Source organism: Taudactylus pleione, unplaced genomic scaffold (genome assembly GCF_031769625.1).
Source record: "Taudactylus pleione unplaced genomic scaffold, aTauple2 ptg000671l, whole genome shotgun sequence".
Taxonomy (NCBI): domain Eukaryota; kingdom Metazoa; phylum Chordata; class Amphibia; order Anura; family Myobatrachidae; genus Taudactylus; species Taudactylus pleione.
This window is the reverse complement of record NW_028285073.1, coordinates 8,629,814-8,644,895: the sequence shown is the minus strand read 5'-3', so window position 1 is coordinate 8,644,895 and position 15,082 is coordinate 8,629,814. Positions and strand designations below refer to the sequence as shown.

Sequence of the window (15,082 nt, the reverse complement as noted above, 5' to 3'; positions counted from 1 at the left end):
CCGTAACTCCATCTAATATGATTACCATCCAAAGAATGGTGGAGGATTATTTTCAGGACACTGTACAGGTAGACATGTCACAGAGTCCATTCGAATATTGGAAGAAAAAAAAGGCAATTTGGAGACCCTTGTATAAACTGGCTTTGCATTACTTAAGCTGCCCACCCTCCAGTGTGTACTCTGAGAAAGTTTTCAGTACAGCCGGGAACCTTGTGAGCGAACAACGAAGGAGGCTACTTCCACAAAATGTAGAAAAAATGATGTTCATTAAAATGAACTGGAAATTTCATGAGGAAAACCTTTCCCACCAATCACGTCACAGTCCAGATACTTCTGTAATGGTGGATTCCAGTGGGGATGAACTGATATTGTGTGAGGAATCGGATGATGTACACACTGATGAGGGTGAGGATGGCAATGATGGTGACATCATGCCACTGTAGATCTGTTGTCTTTAGTAGATTGGAAGATTTTTTTGTGGGGGCCCAAACGAACCAAGCACTTCAGCCACAAAGTGGCAGTATTTGTCGCTGAAATTCTTGGTTTGTTAAAGTGTGCATGTCCTTTTTAAGATCCAACATAAGGGTTGGTGGGAGGGCCCAAGGACAATTCTATCTTGCACTACCTTTCATTTCTGCCACTGCTGTGTGGCATAGTTTCATAGATGTGCTTTAAACTAGGGATGTGCAGGCTCGGATAGGTTCGAGTTTGCACGTTGAGTTCGGTTTTTTCCCTCCAAAAAAACGGAACTCAGAAAGAGGCAAAACGTCATCTTACATGGACGAACATCATCATTCCTGGACAAAAGTCCAGGAATGATGATGTTCGTCCATGTAAGATGACGTTTTGCCTCTTTCTGAGTTTCTTTCTGTGGAATCCGAACCGCTCCGATTATCGGAGATCCGAGTCCACACGAACGCTGTTCGGGTGTTCCCTGCCTGACTCGGATCAGACTTCGAGGCCGAACGGCAGCCTCTTGACGTCGGATCAGGTAGAGTTTTTTTTTTTCTTCATTGTGTGTAAGAGGGCACTACTAATGGGGGCATACTACTAGGGGCATACTACTAGGGGCACTGCTAATGGGGCATACTACTAGGGGCACTACTAATGGGGCATACTACTAGGGGCACTAATAGTGGAGGCATACTACTATCGACACAACTACTGGGGGCACTTCTACTGGGGGCATACTACTAGGGGTACTACTAATGGGTGCATACTACTACTGGGGGCAATGCATAGGGGGCACTACTACTGAGGGCACTGCATAGGGGTACCACTGCTGGGGGCATTGTGTAAGGGACACCACTGCTGGGGGCATTGTGTAAGGGATACTATTGCTGTGGGCATTGTAGAAGGGGCATTACTACTGTGGGTTTTGTGTATAAGGGTCACTAATGTGGACATTGTGTAAAAGGGGCACTGCTGTGGGCATTGTGAAAAAGGGGCACTACTGTGTGTCGTAACATAAATAAGAGACACTACTTTATGGTGTAATGTGAACCAGGGGCACTATGGGCCTGATTCAGACCCGGTCGCAAGCGCTGTGCGCTCGCAACCGGGTCGATGGTGGCCCACAGCGCATGACGAGACCGGCTCCGTCGTGCGCATGCGCGAGACCCGGCTAGTGACGGGCACTCCGTCACTCCGGGTCTCGCACCAAAGGGGGCGAGCTGTCGATGTTGAGTGACAGCTCGCCCCCTTTGGTGGGCGGGCCGGGGGGGTGGCTGCCCAAACAGAGGCGTTCCCATGAGAACGCCTGCCGTTTGGGGGCGGCCCCACTGACATCACGAGTGATGTCAGTGGAGAGATTCCGGCTCTGTTAGAGCCGAAATCTCTCTGGGGCTTGCGGCCACGAGACCCTACCACAAGGGTCTCGTCGCAAGCCCAGTGGTCGCAATGGTCTTGATCATCGCGACCATCATCATGGCCGCTCGCAATAGCTGTGGGTGGTTACCTACAGCTATGCGAGCGGCCGAGAAGCCTGGCCCTGATTCAGAGCGAGCGGCTCTGAATCAGGCCCTATGTGCGGTGTAATGTGAAAAAGATTGTGCACTGTGACTCCTAGGGCCATAGCCCACTGTGTAAACAAGTACTGTGACTCTGCTGGCCGTACCCCACCGGGTGGGTGGGAGGGCCCAAGGACAATTTCATCTTTCATTTCTGCCACTGCTGTGTGGCAATGTTTCATAGATGTGCTTTATACTGCGGTGTCTGTGCCGCTGCTCTGTCGCTTAGTAACCAGCCAGCTCAATGCAGCCTTTGGCCAATAATGGTGAAAACAATATTATAAGCTTTGAGGTGGTCTAAATTGACTGGAAATGACTAGAAATTAATGTTATGGAGGTTAATAACACTCTATGAAGAAAAAAAAGCACAATTTATGTGATTTTAGCTTTTTTTTGTCAATTCTTGTAAAAAATCCAAATCCAAAGCCAGTCATGGCAGGTTTGGCAAATCCAATCCAAAGCCAGGCGACGAATTAGAACCAAATCCAGCAAAAATGGTCCGACGCACATCCCTAGTTTGGGATCCTGGGGACCAAGTTTGAGAACCTGGGCCATATAGAATACTCACGTTTTTATTAATACATATCAGTTACTTGGGTTTTTATAATAAGTGTTTTGACTTGTTGAATTTCCATCTCTAGTGCCTTGATCTGCACGTCTCCCTGCAACTTTTGGTAAACACATTTATTGTTTTGTTCTGTGCTTTTCAGCCATGTATTTATCATACAGTGTTGTTTATTTCCATTGCCTCAGAACAGTGTTTCCAAAATCCAGTCCTCAGGAAACCGTAACAGTGCATGTTTTATGGATCTCCTCAGCAGGGGCGGACTGGGCCGGGGGGCAGGGTGCCATGTGCCCCCCTGGCCGGCACAATTTAAGTGATTCAGGGCCGCTCTGTGCTATTATATGTGTAAAGTGAAGGTTAGGACTAGACTATACAGCGGGTGGATACGTCAAAGAGGTCCTTTTGCCACATAGGATCTAGCATCAAGCGTAAAGGGAAGCTGCAGTGGCTAACCAAAAATGGCTGCCCCTACAGCAGGCTTCAAAAACATGGCCTCCGCCAACCAATAGAGAGCTAGGTTTTCTTTCCCAGGAACCCAAGGGGCTGGAGAGTCGGAAAAGGGGGCGGGGCTTGTCAATGGAGTTTATCAGGACTTCTGCTGCTCATGTCTTCCCCAGATTAACCATTGCTGCTGCTGCCTGTAAAGGGAGAGGAATGTTCATCCTGCTTGGTCCACACTGACAGCAGGTAAGATTCAACACTGGGCACACCATAGTACTGGGCAACACTGGCAGTGGGCACACCATAGTACTGGGCCGCACTGGCAGTGGGCACACAATAGTAATGTGCAGCACTGGGCACACCATCCTACTGGGCAGCACTGGGCACACCATAGTACTGGGCAGCACTGGGCACACCATAGTACTGGGCAGCACTGGGCACACCATAGTACTGGGCAGCACTGGGCACACCATAGTACTCGGCACATCATAGTACTCCGCAGCCCTGAGCACACCACCATACCCCGGCTTTGGTAGGCTGTGACTCCTAGTAGCAGTGTACTAAGTTACAGACATATCCCTGTGGACCATTATCTAGGCTACTTTCCCAAATGCCACAATCACAGTAACTTATGCTGGGTACACACTACGCCAACGGCCCAATTAAGCGACAAACCCACAGACCGAGCGGTCAATTTTGGTAAGCATCAACACTTACCAATGGGATTCTCAATCTGTCTGTCAGACATCACAACTGGGAATGCATTCAAATGTACCCGCCCAGTTGTGATGTCAGTGTCAGCGTTTCCTGACGGCCAGTGTATGAGTCGGTCGGTGGGTCGCCCATCCATAGCAGCAGATGTGCACAATGTATCTGCAAGATATAGTGCATCTGTCATGCTGCACAGCAGACACGATATATCTTGTGTGTACACTCGAGAAAACAAACTTAATATATAGTTTGTCGGTTGTACTATCAATATATTGCATAGTGTGTACCCAGCATTACTGTGATTCTGCCTTTGTGCACTGAGAGTAATCGGGGACGGGGCAGTATGTGATGATGTGAGGTGGACCTTGGAGGGGCTGTCTGGTACATATATTGCTTCCTATATTTGATACCGGTCACTAGAATAGTCTGTCAATCAGAGCTGGTAGGTGATGTATTTTACTATAAAGCTGCATACACACACAACGATTAGTAAATGAACGATTTTAGTAAACTATATTTTCAAGGGAAAAATTTACGAAAATCATTTACTAAAATCGTTCATTTACTAAATGTAATGAACGATTTTTGTTGAACTACAAACGATTTTTGCATATTCCCTTACTGAAAATCGTTGAGTTGGTCAGTCTGACTGAACTACAAACGTGAACGCGCATGAATGATAATCGTTCATCGTTTTCACTCAGAAAGTGAACGATTTTTTCAACGATTGCATAATAAACAGTATCGTTAACGATAATCGTTAAAAAAATCGTGTGTATGCACCTTGACTCTTAAGGCACACATCCACTAGACCAGAGGTTCCCAAAGTCTGCCGTTACAGTCCAGGTATTAATGTATTAAGGATATCCAGATGGTTAAATCAAATTGACTGAAGTACTAATTAAGTCACCTGTGCTCAAGCATGGATATCCTTAAAATGTGGACTGTAATGGCGGCTTTGGAAACCTCTGCACTAGGCGATTTATCTGAACGATAACGTTATCGTTCATAAATGGTTTTCAAATCGCTTGCAAAAATGTCTTAAACAACCAGTGATGCGCGCTAGACCTCTATCATCGGGCAATCATGCTGAACGACCTGACGATATCGATATCGTCAGGTAGAGCATGCTTGCAGATGATTGATGTGCCTACACTGAACGACTACTCTCTCAGTGTAGCCACATCACAAACTGACAAACGACTGCAAGATTACATGTCATAATCGTGCAGTCTTTTTCATATCTATAAGTGGATGTATGCCTTTAGACAGAATGATTTTTCATACATTTTATTACACATTTAAATCGCATCCCCACAACTATTTTGCAATTGCAGTGCGCTGGTCGAAAAGCCAGGGCCACCGGATTGCATTTGCCCCCCAGGCTAAAAGTTTCCAGCCAGCCCCTGCTCCTCAGTATCACAATAGAATAACTACAGGTGGATCTTTCAAAATGTGTCAGCCACAATGACTACACCTGTGCACTTACTAGGAGACCTGTAAAACATTCACTGTATGTGGTCCCTGAGGACTGGAGTCGGGTAACTGCCCCAGAATATGCAGACCCCCCAACATGACCCCTTCCATCAGGTACAAAAAGCTCTGTTCGTGTACATTCCTCTTAATTTATGATTGCCGTCACCTGTGTTGAAACACCTTCTCTTCAATTAACTAGTTCACAGGTTCTCAAACTCTGTCCTCAGGACCCGAAACAGTGCACGTTTTCCAGGTCTCCTCACAGAATCACAAGTGAAATAATTATCTCCACCTGTGCATCTTTTAAAATGTGTCAGTGAGTAATGAATACACCTGTGCTCCTGCTGAGTGACCTGGAAAACGTGAACTGTGTGGGGTCCCGAGGAGCAAGTTTGAGAACCACTGATCTACACGGGTGATGGCAATCATAAATTAAGAGGGAAGTCCAGAAGCAGAGCATTTTGTTCCTAATAGAAGGGGTTATTTTGGAGGGTGGTCTGGAATATGACACAGCTTTGGTATGTTCTGCTCACTGAATATAATTCATGCAAAGAGTAGTCCTGTGTCATTTCCCATAGCAACAAAGAGAACTCTGTCTGATGATATAAAGGCAAGGCAAAAATGCAGTGAACCTGGAAAGAAAAAAAACAATGTGTTTAGTAAAAGTTTTTTGAGGACAAGTACAAAACAATAAATAAAAATCATCTAAAAGGTGGGAAACTCCTCTAATTGTCTCCCAAATGTTGTCATAAATTCCCAAATGTTATTAGTAACTATGTTTTTCTTTACAGAAGTAAAGTGTCTGATCATCATGTCGTCCTCCGTAACATCGCAGCCAGCTGACACCGCGCTTCCAAACATGGTCTCTCAAGAATTCTGGAGGTCACAGGTGTGTGGCTACACTTCATCAGTAACGGGTCATATCAGCCATCGCGCCAACAATTTCAAAAGACATCCAAAGAGAAGAAAACTAATCCGCCCGTCACCTCCTCCGCCCCCAAACACCCCGTGTCCACTTGATCTGATTGATTTTGTGGACCTTCATCCTCAAAGATCTTTTATGGAACTCGTGTTTAATGGGTGCATATTGTTCGGAATAGAGTTCTGTTATGCAATGGAAACTGCTTACGTCACTCCGGTTCTACTTCAGATGGGTCTTCCAGATGAGTTCTATAGTATGGTGTGGTTTATCAGCCCCATCTTGGGTAATAATGATTTTTTACATTACATATTTTTTTATAGAATTCATGAAACATGCTTAAAGTGCACCTGTCATCTTTACACAGTGTGGAGGCAGCCATTTTGTGGCTTGCTACAAATCTTAGTGTACAGCCTATGAGTTTGCTAAGAACAATTGACATCTTTAAGGCACGAGGCACAAAGTGTGGTCACTGTAAGGCAATGGGGTGTCGCTTGCATTTCATCATTCTATGTGTTTTGTAGTTTTTTACTGAATCTATCAAGTCAGGGAAAAGCAGGAGAAGAGACAGAGCCATAGGCAGGGCCGTAACTAGGGTAGTGTGACCAGTGCCATGGCACAGGACACCGCAAGGCAGGAGGCGCTGTTTGGACCTCTCAAATTTCCTGTTTATTATGATTCTCACTTGTAGCTTCCTCTTGTTTTATCCCCAGCATCTCCTGGCCTCCCCTATCTCTTCCCTGGCCCTTCCCCATGAGGCCTTGGCGCCATCCACAGAAGGTGCACGGATATGTGGGGCCACTAAACATGGGACTTCCCAGACATTAATTTGCCCCTGGACAGATTTTCTGCTTATATTCATTTGGGGGAAAACAATATTCTCCTTCTCATCAGTGCATGCTTTGTGCCCCGAATTCTTGTATGCCCCATTGCAATTGCCTCATCTGTCTATCTTGTCTTGTGTCATTGAGGTTGATGCAGAAAAGCCCTCATTATCTGTGTGTACTTGTACCCGCCATTTAGTGGGTACATTAGACACCTCCTAATAGGTGTATATGTATGCACACACTTTGTTCTGCATTAATTGCATTCACGCCCATACTGAACTTTGCCTGTGTGAGATTGTCATTTCCTTCTCCCATTTTGCTTCCACAGTCATAAGGTTTGATATGTGCAAAATGAGGTGAGGCTGTATATGTGGATTTGCTCTCTAAACATATGTACAGCTATAAGGCATAGTACTCACTTTCCATCAGGCCCATTGTATACAACCCACATAATAGCTGGCTCCACAGTGTGTAGGTGACAAGGGCAGTTTAAAGAGGGATACCATAGGCACATGATGCCCACATAGTATAACATTATATAAGTAACTAATTAGACCAGATATTGAATATGAGACATAGGGCCTCATTTACTAACGAGTTTTTTCACCAAAAGAGTGATAAATGTGTCACTGTGTATGATAAATGGTGCTCCAGCCAATCAGCTCCCAACTGTTATAAAAATGACAGTACATATCCCAGCATGCTGTGCCACACTTTTAGCATGCCCTAATAGCAAAACTGTGGCACTGCATGCTGGGATGTGTAGTTCCACTGCTGCTGGAGGGCCCGAGTTTGACACCACTGATCTAGGACATTCCTGCAAGCATGACGTGAGGTACATTGGGCAAGTTACTGTCAAATGGATGTAGGAGAACTACAGAGGGTTCTGAGATGCCCAACATTATAGAGGAAATAAATGGATATTATAAAAATAAGTTAGAAAAAATAGAATTGTTTACTATGGGAAGAAAAGGTATGTTAGAGGTCAGCTAAATATATATATTTGAGACCAATACAACAATTTTTTATACTATGACCCATAGATAGGAAATGAAAGAAATTGTTTTCACCATCAGCATGGGAAAGGATCTTTATAGTAAGGGTGGTTAATCTGTGGAATTCCTGAGTACATGAGGTTGTGGCTGTAAATTCACTAACAGAATTGTGATAGGTGCCAGTGGTGTAAAGTCTGTTACACTCCGCCGTCGCTCCCGGCATTGGCAAGTGTGTACACATAGTAGATAACGTAACGTAACCAGGTCTTTGGTTTATTAACCAGTATACAGCAGGTGCAGAATAACACAGAGCTAACCAGTATACAGCAGGTGCAGAATAACACGGAGCTAACCAGTATACAGCAGGTGCAGAATAACACGGAGCTAACCAGTATACAGCAGGTGCAGAATAACACGGAGCTAACCAGTATACAGCAGGTGCAGAATAACACGGAGCTAACCAGTATACAGCAGGTGCAGAATAACACGGAGCTAACCAGTATACAGCAGGTGCAGAATAACACGGAGCTAACCAGTATACAGCAGGTGCAGAATAACACGGAGCTAACCAGTATACAGCAGGTGCAGAATAACACGGAGCTAACCAGTATACAGCAGGTGCAGAATAACACGGAGCTAACCAGTATACAGCAGGTGCAGAATAACACGGAGCTAACCAGTATACAGCAGGTGCAGAATAACACGGAGCTAACCAGTATACAGCAGGTGCAGAATAACACGGAGCTAACCAGTATACAGCAGGTGCAGAATAACACGGAGCTAACCAGTATACAGCAGGTGCAGAATAACACGGAGCTAACCAGTATACAGCAGGTGCAGAATAACACGGAGCTAACCAGTATACAGCAGGTGCAGAATAACACGGAGCTAACCAGTATACAGCAGGTGCAGAATAACACGGAGCTAACCAGTATACAGCAGGTGCAGAATAACACGGAGCTAACCAGTATACAGCAGGTGCAGAATAACACGGAGCTAACCAGTATACAGCAGGTGCAGGAGGCAATATCCCCGGGTGCAGGCAGGAGCGTATGTGGTTATGCTGGATGGTATAGTAGACCTACATGCACAATGATGGCAGAGTGATGTATAATACAGCTAGCAGTGGTGGCACAGTGCTATAGTGGGGTCTTTATCTCTAGCACTATGAGCGCTGCAGAGGAGTAGAACGCGCGTCGAGCCGCACATGTGCAGTAGCGCACTTGGCTAGGTTAGAGGTCTCGCCCCCCGGCAGTCCTGGGTCTTAGTGCCCACACAGTAAAGAAATAAGAAACCTTCTAAAAGCATTGAAGATCCGAGTGCTACTTCCTAAGACGCAATATCGGATTATCTGCAATACCATCAGCCATCTGGGTAACCCTGAGGTTACTCATATTGGCCCTCGCAGCTCCATCGGAAGATGCAGACCCTGGCCTCGTCACTCCCAGAAAATGGGGACAACACGTCCCCGCTTTACGGAATAGAGTCTGGCACCGCCCCCAACCCCAAAGGACAGACTGCGGCTCAGGGGGCACTCTTTGCGACGACGCAGGACCCGTTTTGAACGTTCAGTGAACCATTGGAGATGTACCCAGACCATCAGGGTTGCCTCCATCTCTGAATCAGGCACATTGTACTTAAAACATTTGAAACCAAACATATCTCACTCATAGTCCCAGATAGGGCTATTTCACACACGCCGGTTTCCACCGGCCGGCAAAAAATCTGGGCGTTTTTTTTTCATGTGGATATTTCCTTTTCACAAACAACAGTTTTGTGCCGTGTGTGTTGGTTTTGCCGTGTGTATGTTTTTGGGTTTTTTTTCCAATCTTTAACATTGAAACCGTGGATGGCAGCCGCCCTAGTCAGTGGATATTCCCGGCTGTAACATGGCGATCTGAAAGGCCCCTTTAAGTAACTAAAAATAGTACACGGCAAAAAAAGGCCTGTTTTTTTTTGCATTGACGGTTGTGTGTGAAATAGACCATACTGTGCATTGAGCTCAGCAAGAAGGAGGTTACAAATCGCATATTGTCTGCAATAAGGTGAATTTTCCTGCCTGTGTCTGTCATGTATAATATGTGGGCATGTTTGTTTGTTTTTTTCCCCTCATTAAGGTTTTCTGCTCCAGCCATTATTGGGGGCGTGGAGCGACACCTGCACATCCAGATTTGGAAGGAGGAGGCCGTTCATCCTTGTCCTTGCCATAGGTAGGTGCTCAAGTGGCTTGAAATATGCAGAATGGAGAAAAAGTGGGTATGAGATATGGAAACATGCACGGTTAGGGATGCACTGATACAGACCATCTACTGTATATAGAGTGGGTGCATGTATATCTCTTTGATGGGTGTTGCATGCAGCCAGTTCACAAAAGTCGCTGCCGTACCATGTTGTGGAGACTTGTGTACAAGGGGATGTAGTCAATATCCTGGCGGACAAGATACCGTCGCTGGCATCCTTCCACCGGGCAAAATGCAGGCGCCACTATATCTCTTACGATCTAGATACCGGTATCGGAATTCCGACAGCCGGCATCCCGATCGTAAGAGACCAGACCCAGGTAAGTATTAGCCACGGGGGGAGAGGTTAGGTTTATGCACCCCCTGGGGGGACTTAGGGTTAGGAACCCGCCAGGGAGGTTTAGGGAGGGGAGAGGGTGGGTTAGGGTTAGGTGCCACTGGGGGGGAGGTTAAGGTTAGGCACCCCCCCGGGAGGGTTAGGTTTAGGGTGCAGGAAGGGGGGTTAGGATTTAGACACCCCCGGGGGGACTTAAAGTTAGAGACCGACCCGGGAGTTTTAGGGTTGGGCACCGCCAAGGGAAGGTTAGGGGAGAGACAGGGGAGGATTAGGATACTTACCATCCGGCGTCGGGATCTCCTCATGTCGGGCTTCCACTGATGGGATTTGAACTGGCTGCTGCTGCCAGTATTTCATCCCATTCCTGTACAAGACAATAAACAGTTAAAAAGCAGAAACAAACATATTGTAATACGGAATTTTATTTATATCTTTATATATAACAATAATACAAGACAAAATATGTGTAAAACATGTAAGATTACCTTTATTATAGTTATTTTTATTAACCAAAGTCGTAGCATTTACCTGGGACAGATTTCAGATAACATTGCATGAAAAAAAAAAAAAAAAACGGGAATTCTGGGACAGCGTGATTATATAAATAGCCTGATAGACAAGAGTCCTGATACGCACATATAGACATATAGACAAGAGTCCTGATACGCCTTTATGTGCTGAACAGATAAGCTAACACCTGTATGACAGTCAATGCAGCATTATCTCTTCCCTGATAATTGTCTAGGTGAGTTACTATAAACATCCCAACAACACTGTGATCATATGATAATCAGCTGTATGGTAAGGGACAGATAGAAAACAAACTCAACATGTTACACTGTCAGTCTGGGTTATGTTGGTACCCCATCTTGCTGCCTTATGGACATGACCAGTCCATGGAGATTGTGTGACTAGCTCCTAACTAGTGCACCCTCCAATCATCCCCCTCCACCTCCCTTGTGCCCATTTATTCATAGTGTAGAGGGCGCACCAGGGATTTTTCGCAGTACGGGTGCACCAGTCCATCAGTGTGCTTTTAAAAATAAATATTTGTTTTCTACAGGTCTTTACAGTACCATGGAAAATATATACTTTTATTTTTTTTTTGATCATGTAGATTTTTATTAGAAAATTTTCTACATATTATAAACAGAACAAAATCAAAAACAGATAAACAAAAATATAAGTGTTGCCCATAAGAAAAGGAAAGTACAGTGGTACAATTAAATTCCAAAATAAACAATCACCTGAGATCACAAATATGACATATAAACAGCTCGCGCATGGAAGTAAAATAAAATAATCAAACAATAAGGAAGCAAACAAAACAAAGGACGGGGCAAAAACAAAAAAGGGAAAGAAAAGGGAGAATAGAAGAGGATAGATTACACGGAAGGATCCCCAATCGGTCTATGAAGGCCCAAGAAAGAAAGAGCCCATCTATCCCATAAATTTAGAAATTTAGAAAGGGCTTTATGACTAGTATAAACATACCTTTCATGATCAATGGTATCATTAACAAGTGCCCTCCATTTGTGTATATCAGAAGGATCTGGAGCACACCAAGAACGGGCAATAATTACTTTTGCTAAAGTGGATAAGCCTAAAACATAACGATAAATATTTGAATTAAACAATTCCTCAATATCCAATGTGAATAAACAAAGTTTTGCCTCTAAGGGAGGTAATGAGGGGAAAGTAAACTGCATATCAGACCATACTAAGTTCCAAAAATCGTTAACCCTAGGGCAATCCCATAACAAATACCAAAAATCACAACCAAGAGCATGACATTTGGGGCAATTAGTTGGAACATTAGTATCAATACATGCAATAGAAACGGGACCGGTAAGACCTGTGCAAAATAAAATAATGGATTTGTTGGAAACGAACACAAGGGAAAGTGTATCTTATAGAGTCCAACAACTGAGACCATTGTTCATTCTAAAGAGAACCCAAATCTAATTCCCATTTATTCCTAAGTGGGAGAAGGGCATCTGGCAAATTACGAGAGGTAAGATCACTATAAAGACAGAAGACTGTCTTACGAACAGGTAATTTGATAAGTGCAAGTTTAAGAAGCGAAGGTGATAATAAAACAGGGCCAGATCCAGACTGGGAGTGCAGGGCATGACAAAGTTGAAGGTATCTATAAAATGCCGTACGAGGAAGGCCAAACTCCATGCACAAATGATCAAAGGAGTGAAGCACCCCATTATGAAACAAATGGCCAAGGGTTTTGATACCATATGAAATCCAGAAGGACTCCGATCCCAGCACTCCCAGCTCAGAAAAACCACCATTATACCACAGGGGGACTTCTGGATCCACACCCTCATCCCCAAATAATCCCTGAGTAAAATGCCAAACCAGTCGAGCCTGTCGAAGTAAGGGGGAGATCTACCCGCCAATTTTACAGAGAACAACATTTGTAAAGGAGCTAAAGGGGAGCCTGTTTGCCCACTAAGAAATCCCGCCAAAGCTGTATCAGTACCAGCAGATAACCAGGGCACCAAGTGTGACAGCTGTAAAGCCATATAATAAATACGTAAATTAGAAAGGGCCAGCCCACCTTAGGAAAAGATATACATTTTATTATATTTTAATAATAGTAAAAAGCAAATTTGCCTGACTCTTTTTATTCAGGGGCATGTTAAGGAGAACTTTCTCTCTATTTACCCATTAATATGGATTTGGCACAAGCTGAAATGAAGACATGGGCTAAAAAATATGTCCAATAGAAAGGTATAGAAGATTGAGGTACAGATGTATGGATGTTAAAAACGTTATCTATCTAATCTCTCATATATTGCTAGTTACTTTCGATGTCATTCATGTCTATAAATGACGCTTCTGTCAGTGTCACTCATGTCTATCGATGTCACTCAAGACAATCAATCTTACCCATGTCTATCAATGCCTTTCATGACTATCAATCTTGCTCATGTCTATCGATGTCACTCATCCATCGATCTTGCTCATGTTTATCAATGTCATACATGACTATCAATGCCACTCACTTCTATTAATGTCAGTCATGTCTATCGATGTCATTCATGTCTATAAATGTTGCCTATTTCTATTGATGTCAATCATGTCTATCGATGCCACTCATATAAATCGATGTCACTCATGACCATTGATGTCTCTCAAAACTATCGATCTTTTCCATGTCTATGAATACCACTCATGACTATTGATCTTGCTCATGTCTATCAATGTCACTCATGTCTGTCAATGTCACTCGTCTATCGTTCTTGCTCATGTCCATGGATGTCACTCATGTCTATCAATCTTGCTCATGTATATCAGTCTCATGTTTAATCATCAATCTATCTGTTTCATGTCTTTCTATCATTATCATTCATGTCAGAATGCTACTGGGAGACAGGTATGCAAGGGAAGAACAGAGAGGAATGGGATCCTGAGTGGACATTTTGCTGGAGACCACTCAATGAAGGTCATCCCTTGTACATGTCTATGTATAAACATCTCTATGTTAGTAGAGTACACAGTCAATCAGTTCTGTGACGGGCTATTGTCAAATGCTCCTGGTGAGAAGTGTTTATGTTCTGGAGGCTTTCTAGAGATTTGAGTATTTAAGATGAAAACGTAAAACTGCTCATGGCTGTTGTGTTGTATTATTGACTGGTCATAGTTTCTGTTCAGAATCCAATTAGGGGATACATTTGGTTTCTTAGATCTGCCAGCATTTCTCACTGCCTCTTCCTCTGTAGGTATTCTATATGTGCAGTTATATTATTATACCCTGATGGTAATTTTGGTTTCCATGCCTTATCAGAAGATACTGTATTATGTTTCTTTTGCTCCTAGGCGCCTTATTTGGCCTTACCCTTCTGCTGAATGGAAGAGACATAGGGCTATCTGTGGCGGATACTGTTATTGATCATAAATGGGGCCTCATTCTTACCATCTGCGGAGTGGTCCTCATGGATTTCAGTGCAGACTCCGCAGATAATCCCAGCCACGCCTACATGATGGATGTGTGCACCCCTGAGGATCAAGACCGGGGACTTAACATTCATGCTCTGCTAGGAGGTAATTGCTAAATCCAGTATGGACATAAGAAATGGATGTAACTCGCAGGGGCAGATTTATGGTTTTTGGGCAGGTCTTCAAATCACCGGATGTATTAAGGGCAAAGCTGCTGGAAAATGCCAGAAAGACCCCTTTTATTTACTTTATTGATTAAAAAGCCCCCTTTAGTTTATTAAATAATTGTCCTCCCTTATTGATGATGATAATAAATAATTGTGCCCTTATTTATTTTTATAAGTACTTGTGTCCCCTTATTTTGGTGGCCGGTTACTTCTTATTTGTGTGATCCTGTCCAGGTGTGGCTGCCATAGTGTTGGAGAGACACAGGGGCCTATGTATCATAGCTTGGTGAGAGATAAAATTATGAGATATAAATCACCAACCAATCAGCTTCTAACTTACATTTTATTGGCTGTGTTTGAAAAATGACAGGAGCTGATTGGTTAATACTTTTTCTCTCACAATTTTATCTCTCATCAAGCTTTGATACATAGGCCCCACAG

At 44.0% G+C, this 15,082-nt stretch overlaps 1 protein-coding gene across 4 annotated transcripts in view; it reads left to right on the top strand.

The window, feature by feature from the left end:
• The window catches only part of SLC45A1 (solute carrier family 45 member 1), a 75,791-nt gene that overhangs the window by 42,112 nt on the left and 18,597 nt on the right, over positions 1–15,082 (top strand). The window contains exons 2-5 of one of the 4 annotated variants that reach the window (XM_088455742.1): positions 3,192–3,261; positions 5,994–6,407; positions 10,061–10,153; positions 14,355–14,579. In XM_088455742.1, the coding sequence (XP_088311868.1) occupies positions 6,014–6,407; positions 10,061–10,153; positions 14,355–14,579 (712 nt within the window). In that variant the 5' untranslated portion in view covers positions 3,192–3,261; positions 5,994–6,013. Of the gene's footprint in view, positions 1–3,119; positions 3,262–5,685; positions 5,915–5,993; positions 6,408–10,060; positions 10,154–14,354; positions 14,580–15,082 lie in introns of those variants that run through there. The other 3 variants (XM_088455741.1, XM_088455743.1, XM_088455744.1) reach the window with 3 other exon arrangements.